General features: G+C 40.1%; 1 protein-coding gene across 2 annotated transcripts in view; it reads right to left on the bottom strand.

Moving 5' to 3' along the window:
• Nucleotides 1–2,191: 2,191 nt before the first annotated feature.
• Nucleotides 2,192–11,240, bottom strand: part of EDIL3 (EGF like repeats and discoidin domains 3) — a 234,104-nt gene continuing 225,055 nt past the window's right edge. For both annotated transcript variants that reach the window (XM_042023048.1, XM_042023047.1), the window contains one exon: nucleotides 2,192–6,104. In XM_042023048.1, coding sequence (XP_041878982.1) covers nucleotides 5,955–6,104 — 150 coding nt within the window. In that variant the 3' untranslated portion in view covers nucleotides 2,192–5,954. The remainder of the gene's footprint in view (nucleotides 6,105–11,240) is intronic.

Here is an 11,240-nt window from a genome sequence, read left to right as displayed (position 1 = left end):
ATGTATCACTTTTTAGGGGCCCCTTGATCTTGCTTCAGTGCCTCACGTGCATGCTTTATGCAGTCTGTGTAGTTGATTGCATTTATTGTGGCCTTTCTCCACAGCTCCTGCCGGCCTCTCACAGCATCTCAGAAAACAAATACATTCATTTAGTCTGCTTTGGATTTTCTGGTCGGATGCAAATGATTAGTGACCTTTCCTACTGTCTTCTGAGGGTTGATTTCCTCCATCTAGTGAGAAGTGTGCCTACTGACCCATCCTCTGACGTGTGACCTCAGATAACCGCAGCCCATCAGCTGGCAAACCAGAGAAGGAAATATTACTGTGACAAAGAGGGGATGTTCTGGCCATCCTCCCCATCTCCTCTGCCCCACCTGTGTGTCACCAGGTGGTTCATGCTTCCTGTACACTCCCATACACGTGGAGCCTACTTCCAATTTGATACAAACCACGTAAAACCACAATTATTCTTGCTAACATACACTGGTAAAGTGAATTTTGTTGCACTCTTAGCAGGATAAGTTGTGGGACCATGATTCTATGTTCTTACATTCAGAGGAATTTAAATATACATGTTTTCCCTGATATCTGTGTCGCTGAAAGATAATTTGGAATAAATGCAACCATTAAGCTGCACAGCAAAGTTTTGTGCAATTGTGCCTTTTATGTTTTAGTTTCTTAATCTAAAGCAGTCATTTGGATTCTAAAGTGTATCTCTCTATTAAGAAGATTATGCAAATTATATTAAAAAAGACTTTTGGATCAGTAAAATTATCTTTATTTAGTCCTGTTTTAAAATTATCTTCTAATTTGTCCTATTTGATTTCTAAGGCTAAGTGATCACAGGTCACTTAGTAATCAGTAAGTGAAGAGATTGATCTGCTATTAATCCTAAGGTATAAAATACGTGTAATTTTGTTTACCACAGAAGTATCTGAGACTACTTATTTCGTGATGATGTAGCCTGTTGAAACTCATTTTAATCCCTTGAGCTCACTAGCAACAGGTATGGGAAGATGGACATTGATAAATTATTGCTATTTTGAAGAGATTTACTGATTATTTTCTCTCATTGTCTTCACTAGAATTCCTGGGGTTATATGTTATGGAGAATGTGAGGAAAACCCACTTTTCAGTTCCCCTGAAAAGTCCTCCTATTTTGTGAAAGAGTTGTTATTTATAACTTAAAGTCAGAAAGCTTCAAGATGGAGAAATTTACAACTGAAGTGCTGGCACTCAGCCATCATTCTCCAAAAACACTCCTCTTCTTGTGTGCAGCATTGTATTCTCATTTTTGTAACTGGCAGAGATGTGTAATAAGGGAAAATTGCAATTGTGTGACTCTTCTGCTGAAAGAGAACATGCTGTACTGAGTGTTGAGTGTTGAGACTGCATGTTGGGCAGGCATTCACCAGTGAGTGACTGTGCATGGCTTTTGTCTCTAAAAGAGGATTTTTAGTGAAAGAACGCAAGGGAAACCATTATAATACAAAATCATGTGTATTTCTGGGCTTATTCAAGGTGTAAACCACTGAAGCTTCATCTTTCTTTAGTAAAAAAAAATATATATATATATATATATATAATTTAATTGTTTAAATTTGGGAGCAAATGGCTTTTCCATGTGCTGCTTTAACCTCTAAGCTTCTCAAGAAATTGAAATTATCGAGTTAACTAATATAAGACATTTTGGGGAGCAGGCTGAGCAGCAAATAAAAGAGAAAAGGGGCAAGGTTATGAGCAAACACCAGCCCTGCTGTGGCATCTCATAGCAGGTCTGGGCTGCAGCCACTCCTTATCTTCTCAGAAATTAATTTGCCTATGCAGGAGTGGAGGAGAGAGGGTAAGGACTGATAAATATCCCAAGAAATTTGACTTCCAGGAAATGAAATTGTCATTTTACATTTCTGGTGCTCATTCAGAGGGCAGCAGGATGGGAAAAAAAATATTTTTAGACTCATTCAAACCTATAGGGTTTTTTTATCTGGAAGAACAAAGGGAGCACATTGAGAGGAGCACAGCACCGACTGCTGATTTTGCCAGAAGCAAACTTACCTACCACAAAGACCCTGTGGATGAACCCAGGAAAATGCCACGTCATATCTCTGCTCCACATTTGCCGCCAGTGAGGCTGAGGCTAAGTTGTGTCTCTTTCAAGGTGTTGCAATATAACCACTTCAAGAAAACCACCTCGTTTTTCAAAAGTTTTATTGTTAAGTTTGAAGACTAGACAAGGTCGTACTGGTTTTACATCGCTCTACATGATTTAAGTATATACAAAACCATTTGGATATCACACAGCTTGAAAGGTTGCAAAGGTCATTTGTGTCCGAGATACTTCTGTACTTACTGACACATCAGAAGCCAGCACTGAATATTATAGTTCACATTTGTTGTATAGCAAAGATACACCCATTTAGTATCCTTATTCTTCAAAACTGACACTTAATTTGTGTGCAGCCATTCCTAAAGAGAAAGTCAACCTCAGAACCAGAGCCAGTTAAGGCGACGGGCCCTCAACACAGATAAAAAGGAGCCTCGTGCCAGTGCTTTATTTCCCAGGCTATAAATGTAGCACATTACCCAGCTACATAAAGGTGAAGCCCGCCTGCAAATGCTTAACTGGTTCAGGGTGAAATTTAATTAGGAGAACACTTTTGGTCTTGTTCAATGTCACTCTTAGCAATTAATAGAGAAGTCAAGGATCATTTCCGAGCTTTTCTCTGTCCCCTCTTAAAGGGACATCCCCGGTCCTGCACTTCTGGTTTTGTGGTGCTGGTTGCTTTCACTGGGAGAGAACAGTCATGTTAATTAATACATTGACCCTTATGGCAATGGTATTCACCTAGACAACAAAATCAACTTGAAGGAAAAAATTTAATTCTTTCCCCATATCTGATTCCCACCTGTTTAGTTAAATCTGAGGGATTCCACTTAAACCAAGAGCTATTTCAGACTGATACTGCTGATGCTGGGAGCAGAATGTGGTGCTGGAAATGCCATTCCAAGAAAGCTTTTTGGTAGCTGAGGAATAATGTCACTGGAAAACCCCCCAGCATGCAAGTTGAAATTGTAAGGGCATCACATATATGATTTTTTAATAAATTATCGTGGAGTATTATCACAGGCGTGGAGCTATCCTTGCAGGTTGTGAAGACTGCTGGCAGCTGACACAGGACATGAGGATGAAAATACTCAACACAAAATTCATCCCAAATTAAAATTACTGTGTTGCATTACATGAAAACTCCATATGCAGATGAAGGGATAACAATTAAATTACTAAACCAAGAAATATTAATTCAAAACCAAAACTGAAGTTGCAAAAGGTGAATAACATGAAAAAAAAACCCAACATTAAGAACACAAAATAAATAATTCAAAAGAACATCAGCACAAGTTGTTAAAGTAGGAAGTCTAATTTTCTGAAATGGCCTTCTGTTTTTTGGATACAGTCAGTGAAATAGCTACATGCTATTCTTCATATCTGTAATTAAACTCAAGTCAACTGCTATCCCATAACAGGAACATGTATTTAATCCTCTTAAAGTATTGCGTGTGCATCCTAAAGAGATAAATATTACTAGTTTTTTTCTTTTTCTTTTTTCTTTTTCTTTTTTCTTTTTTTTAACCTCAAGCCTAAATTGCAAAATGTAGGCAGTAGCTAATGCGGGGATAGACGTGTCCTCCATTATTCAGATTTCTTTTTTTCTCATTAGAAGTACCACCAAAGTGATTGACTTTCTCTTTAAAATCATTCCTTTTGCTTGAAGACCCCTCCGTATATACATCATTAAGGAATGCTGTTAACACAGTTACAGACAAGACAGTAACAGTCTAGTGGCTTTTGTTATGCAGCACAAAGTAAAAAATAAAGAACAAACTTAGCAGTGTTGCACAGGACCTCAACATTTCTTACACATACTTTTACCTTTACAGGACTCTTCTTTAGAAGTCTTTAAATGTCTAAGCCTTATAAAATAAATACTTGTATAAATACAGTTTAAGGATTAAGTCATTTTGTAGAGGCAGGGTGTTCTGTTTGCTAAAATGTGACAGTTTAAGTGACACTATCAGAAAACCGCCACCATTATATCCCCAATTCTTGTATGTAAAATTCCTGGCTGCTATTCTAGAGTCTTTCACAGTTCAATGGATAATATATATTTAGTCTGTGGTGGAGAATGTGTGATTAAATGCAGGTTTTTTCGAAATCCAAACCGTTTTGTTTCCAAGGTAAACTTTGCCCTTTGCAGATTGTGGGCCAGCTAGCTGCTGGCCTGGGAAGCAGTGCCCAAGTTCATATTTCAGAGTTTTGGTGAGAATGTAACAGTGACAGAAAATAGAAGTTCAGTGACATTTGCTAAAACATGCAGCTGCATCTCTCTCTCTCTCTCTCTCTCTCTCACATTCTCTCGTTCTCTCCACACCAGCATGTTATGAAATTAAAAGGTTGGCAGTAATCCCAAGTGCTGTTATTTCAGGTAACAGATAAAATGTCCCCTCACTCCCTGTCCCGGGATCTTTTTTAGACTGAGGTGCTGCTCTAATGTAGTTGCAGAGAACTTTACTCCAAGGAAACTTGGATTGCTCTTCAAAGATTGGTATTGTTATCTCAATCAGCAGGGGAAACTGAGGCACGGGGGAGAATGTCCCCCCTACTTCTCCACTTTTCCTACTAAAAACTACTTTTTAAACTGGGGTTGCTATCATGCTGTGTGTGAAGCATTTCTGTAGATGGGGCGTGATAGGAAACAGCCTCCTCTTGGCTCAATGGTGTGTGTCTGAAAAGACTTTTTATGAGCAGAGGGTGACAAGGGTCAGGCTTTGGTGAGCTCCTGCGTCACCTCTTTCCTTCTGGGAGGAAAGCTGTGACTTTAGGAAGAGCCTAAAGAGAGGGTTTCCTGGCAGTAAGGGAGTCATTCCTCCTGTGTGTCTTTTAGCACCTGGTTCCTTCACCCCGCATTTTCCTTCTCACAGAAATTCAGAGAGTTTGTGAAAGTGGAAATTGGGTGGGCAGACTTGTCCAGGGCTGTGTTGCTCACCCCTGGGCAAATCGTCATGACACAGGATTTCTGATGCACTGTGTGGGTACCCAAGATGAGACACCACAAGTACCCTGGTGCCTCACCTCAGTCCCCTTGAAAGAGCTCAAAAACTTTGCAAATCCATAAACTTTGGCAAACTCATTAACTTTGTAACACACTGATTTGGTTACATATGCAAACAGGTGACATCTTCCAAGGAAAACAGCACCAGCAGTGTGATGCTAAACAGAAAAGATGGAGGTCGTGTCTACAGCATGCAAAATAGAGAAGGAAAATGGGGCAAGTTAGGGAAACCCTCCAGGTGTGTGGACTCTGCTGTCTGGATGAAACAGGAGAAAGGTCGCCTGTAACATCACAGGTACTGTGTTTTACAGTACCACGGAGTGTCTCCCAAAATATGTGTCATAAGTACTGACAGTGTTTGATAGGCACAATTACTATAATGCAGTCATCCCCAAGTAGACTTATTGCTAAAAGCTGCAGTATCACTTTTTGCAAGTAAGATGACGGTATGATTTATGGAGAACTTGTCAGCCCAATGTTCCTGAAGCTGCAAATGAGCTTCCTCGTGCTATTTCTCTTCCCTTGTAAAAAGGATGCTGCTCTTTTTTTTTTTTTTTTCCCTCTCTTTTCCCTTAACTCATTTCAACTGGTGGTGAACAACTCAAAGGAGAAAAAAAACCTAGGAGAATAATTCCACAGCAGAAGGGACAACACCAACAGATCTCAAGGGCAAAATCGGATTGGATCATTTTGAAGGGCAGGCTTAGACCTCCTGGCGAAAGACAGCTAGCGGCCTACCATAAAATGAGCGAGCACTGCTTCATGGAAAAACCCCACTCAGCATCCTACAGGCTTTTTGCACAGCTTCTTCTACAGCGGGAGCGCGGGTGGCACGGGGTGGGCTCAGTCCTCGGCCGCGCAGCCCAGCAGCTCGGACCGCAGGGTGATGCGGCCGTACCAGGACCAGGGCAGGATGCGCACATGCCGGGCGTAGATCGGCGGGTCGATGACGTTCTTGCGGTGCGTGTCGTTGTCGAAGTTCCCCTGGAACACCTGCAGGGAAGCAACGAGGAGGTTTTAAGACCGCCCAGGCTGCGGTGGAACTCTGGTGGCGCTGGCTCCGCGATGAGTTTTTATCATCGGGACACGCAGCTTGAGGTTTGAACTGGCAAAGAGAAGGTTTGGGTTAGGTCTGAGGAAGGAATTGTTTCCAGGGAGGCTGTGGCTGCCTCTGGATCCCTGGCAGTGTCCAAGGCCAGGCTGGACATTGGGGCTTGGAGCAGCCTGGGACAGTGGGAGGTGTCCCTGCCATGGCAGGGAGTGGAACAACAGGAGCTTTGGAGTCCCTTCAACCCAAACCTGTGATTCCATGAGCCCCTGCCTTTGCTAAGACCTTGTGATTTCATGGCATGCCATGACACACTCAGCCCTGGTGCAGGTAGAGCCTTCTCCTCAAAGCTTCACCTGCTGTTCTGCCAAGGCCACGCTCTGAGATTTACACAAAAATCATTAACATTTTAAAAATCAAATGTCTTTTTACTTGGCATTTGTACCATCTCAAATAAATCCCAGGAGATCCTGTTACTGTTTCTGAGAAAATAACATTAATAATTAAAGATAAGAATTTTTATTGTATCACTTATGAATGCAGCTGGGGTGCAACTGTATAAGCCCTCATAAAGTTCGTGATTATCAAGGATATTATCTTCTCATGTCAAACAAAAGTCAGCAGATGAATTAAGGGCATCAGGCTGTGATAAAAGTGAAACATCCTGGAATAGTACAGTGCATGTTATGATCTTATTTCCACCTGTATTGGTTAACCTACACAAAAGTGAGTTATCAAACTCCTACCTGCAATAAATCAGTGCCAGATTTTTCCCCTGCCAGCCATTATTTAAATTCAAAAGGCCACAGCACCAAATTTGGCAAAATGATCAGATTATCCCCTTGGGTTATTTTCAGTTTTTATGGGAAATGTTCATTCCCTTAAAATGTCAGCCAATTCACTTCTCATTTGTAAAAACTGAACCTGATGGCTTTTCGACTTGAAATGAATGACTATCATTTGTATCGTGCAGAGAAGAATATGGACCTCCTGGAGATGTGCTTATATGACTGAATTAATGCAGAATTACAAGTTTCCTGGAAGTTCTTGGGAAAATATCAGAGTTTGAAGTCTGAGGTGGCTGATCTAATATTTTAGCCCTGACTCTGGTTCCTTTGTGACATCTTCACAGAGCTTTTTGGTCTCCATGCCTCACTCCTTTGGATTTTGGAAGCTTCTCTCCAGTGCTGTCTTTTCAGCACGTCAAACAAAATCTGTGCCCTCCCCCGGTGATGCTCTTTTGCATGGAAGGGGTGAATTCCCCTTCTCCCTTGCCATCACACCAACACAGAGGTGGGAGCGTGAAAGGATGTGGGAGTTCTGATGGATGGGTAAAGTGGCAGAGAGAATGACCACAGAAACATCAGATTTGTGAGTCTAAGGAAAAAAAAACCAAAATTATTTACCGCAGGCAAAACTGTTTGCTGCCTGAGTACAGTGTTGATACATAAATCAGCAGGAGCTTGGGCTAACAAGTTTTGCACCTCAAGTCCAGTTTCATTTGTAGCAAAAAATAACAGGCAGTAAATTAATTATCAAAATTACAATGGCACCTCCCAAAACACAAAATGCAGCTAGGAAAGCCTAAAAGTGTTTTTTTTTTTTTTTCATTTGATTTCTTGCACATGCCTGCAAAATACCTATTGACATTTTTCACCCGGCTAGGTGCTGAGCAATGCAGAACTGAAGACAGCCCTTGCTGCAGACCTACTGAAAAATTATTTTATTCTCTGTTTCATTCTTCTATGGAGGATTCATTTCAAAGATAACATTTAAATGAAGGCTTAGAACAAAAAATGTTGTTTACCAGAACCTTTCTACAGCCCCAGTGTTCATATCTGCATATAGATATGCAAAATAAATAAAATTATGTGGTGCAAAACCAGCAACAAATACAGCTGAAGGAGGGAGGATTATGTCATTTACTTACAGCAGGAAAACAAGAATTAAATTTTATTTTTAACTCATGTGTGATTTCATTATCACTTGAAATCTAAGTCATCTCTTTCAGAGGTTATTTTATGCAAATACAAAATACACCTTCCCTCAAAATTCAAGATCTAGTTTCAAGAAATTAACTAAATATGCCAGATCAGAAGAAATATTTTAGGGAAATAAATTTATGAGAAAGTGAGGTAAGCTTTGTCACCATCCACAAGTATGACTTGCATGAAATATAACATTCTAACAGAAATTTACTGTTCTTTGTCTGTGGCCCCATGGCAAATTTCTTATGGGAAAAACCATATTCTCTGCCACTCCTCATTTTCCTTCAGCCTCAATTCACTAATGGAGTCAAGGCATTTGAAAAGAGCAGGGAGGACTATGGACAAAACATGACTTATCAGTAGAAAAAAGAAGCTATTTCTGTAGCTATAAGTAATTTTTCTTTACCTGCTTGTTGCTTCATGTCCAAAATCAATAATAAATAAACCACTTATGCAACTAAAAACTCTTGAAAAGCTGGTGCCTCTCAATGACCACTCCTCACATTTGTTTCTGGGCAGTTTTTTTCAGGATACCTCTGAAGACTGCCACTATTTTTTATGATTTGAGAGGCTGATGTTGGAATTACAGTATTATGCTCTATGTAAAAAAATATAAATTCCCAATGACGAAATAACCCCAGGGTGATTTGTGCTCAAGAAATAAAGACCAGAATGTAAATTATCAACGTGTCAGTGTGCACAGCCAGTGTACACCTTCACCTTGAGCTCTGGGTGGCTGCAGGTCTGCTCCTACCTCATCCCAAACAGCAAACACAGAGAAAGAAGCAGCAAGAAGAAGGTTTTTTTTGGGAGTTATTAAACAGATAAGTCTCTCCAGCCTGAGAGAAGATACTGTAGATGTCTATAAAACCGTAAGTGGCATGGGGAAAATCGATAGCATGCAATACTGCAGTGTCCCCTCAGCAGGGCCAGGAGGGGACAAGCAATGATAGCAGGGTCATCCCCAGCCATCTAAAGGTCACAGATCCCCTTTCAACACATAATTGAGGCATAATTGTGGCACAGCTTCCACAGCCTTTAACCACTGCTAAAGATCTGATAAATTGTGAGGGGGGAAAAGGCTGGGGCTATTGAGGACATGGACAGGGAGAAAAAAAAAAAAAAAAGGCAGAGCTGGGAAAGGGCAGTAGGGAAAAATAACAAACCTACTTCTCCAGTTTTCTGGTCCTCTGCTACAGGATCCTTCTTCCTTCCCACAGAGCTTCACCCTCCCCAAAATCAGTGACTGCCACATTACAAGGTGACTTTTTTTTTTTTTTTGGTACAAGTGGGCCAACAAGCTCCTGCCTTTTGACCACCCTGCTGTAGAACATTACAGATTTTACAGTGTCTGTATCTATTTATGTCAGTCTGAATACTCAAAAGGTGTAACTTGCTGGAATATTTACTCAGCAGCTCTAGCAACTTTGCACATACAGACCCTCCACACCTATGTGTAGCTCCTCTGTACCTCAGTCTCTTGCAGCTGATGTTAAAAGAAAGAGCCAGAAAATGTATGCTGCTGTACTTTTAAATATGATAACCTAATTCATAATTGCTTCATGGAAAAAAAAAAAGGTGAAAGCCCAGAAAATAGGTACTGATATTCTCTGCTGAAAAGATTTCTGAAATACAGAGAATTCTTGTTGATGCTTGTGTCCAGCAAGCAATTTGAATGTCTTGACCTGAAACATTCAGTGAGAGTTTTCAGGATAAACAAAGTGTTTGATGGCATTAGCAGAAAATCCAGATGATGACAATGTAAGTTGATTAGAATTTTAAAAAGAAAACTGTCCTAAGTTTTAAGACAGAGTAGTTTAGGAGAAATACCTGAAGATTAGCAGCTCGGGGAAAGGAATGTTTTCTGCTGTACCTTAACAACATTTTTCACACTGAGCAGAATATTTTAAAACTGTTATTTCATGGAGCAGTTAATCCTGCCCATATTATAGGAAGAATATTTTATAAAGAATATCCAGTCACGGCTCCAGTTTGCTTCAGTGCAGCACATCTCGATATTCAGAAAAATGAAGGTGGCTCATGCATGTGTTTGTGGGCACATGCATTTTTGGAGTGAATAAGAGGAGGAAAAGACATTCTTTCTCTCAGTTACTGTACATAAAGTTCATAAATATCATATCCACCAATATCTATTACATGGCTTTATTATTTCTTCAGGTTCAGAATAAAAACTTATGAAGCATACTCTCACATTCTCATACTATCTTTCCCATCTTATCTACATGTTGATGATACAAAAATGGTAGTCCACTGTGCATGGTTTATAGGAGGTTCAAAGCCAAAAAGAGACATATTTTGAAGACCAGACTCCCTCCAGAAATGCATAGAGAAGTTCAAGGTAGGTTGTTAATTTGAGCATTTTGTCTTTTGCTCACTTTGTCCACATCCCCTGATTTTGGTGTGAGGGAAAGATGTTCGTGCACACCTGAAACGAGCACAGCTAGATCTTCATCTGAGACAAATCATGATAATTCAGCTCAAAGCAGTGGAAGTCACTCATAGTTTAAACCAGTGCAGATAAAAAAATCGCTTAGATTACCAATTACAACTATTATTACAGACAATCCACTAGTAATAATGTAAGTAATATTACTTGAACAAATGCATTACCTGTGCCAAACATGTAGATTATATGTATGAATTGAATCTATCAGTGTAAACCAGATATGATATTAATTAAACATCATCAGAAAAAACATCAGCAAATCTAGCAGAAAGCTTTTTAACCTGACATGCTATAACTATTCTTTAAAAAGTAGGTTCCTATCTCCTCTCACCCTGGCAATAGACTGTACACTCAGAAAAGTATAAATTATAACTAGTTCATCATTTTGTGCACAAACCCAGTGGCCATTTGCATACTGGATGTCGTTTACCCGCAGTTAATGGCACTGCTGATGGCTGATGATGGCTGGCAGTGCTGCAGACTGCCAGACTCCTTTAGGCTACTTTCAAATGTTCTCATCTTCCTGCAAAAAACAGCCTCTGAAATGCCATTTGACACTGCAGCTGGCCTTGAGTTACCTACAGCAGGCTGTGCAATTTATAAATCACATGTGGAATGTGATTAAA

Source organism: Corvus kubaryi, unplaced genomic scaffold (genome assembly GCF_017639235.1).
Source record: "Corvus kubaryi isolate FWS band 111438036 unplaced genomic scaffold, C.kubaryi_AGA036_p1.0 37236, whole genome shotgun sequence".
NCBI classification, from domain to species: Eukaryota; Metazoa; Chordata; class Aves; order Passeriformes; family Corvidae; genus Corvus; species Corvus kubaryi.
Note: the sequence above shows the minus strand (reverse complement) of the source record. Positions and strands in the feature narration are given on the sequence as shown.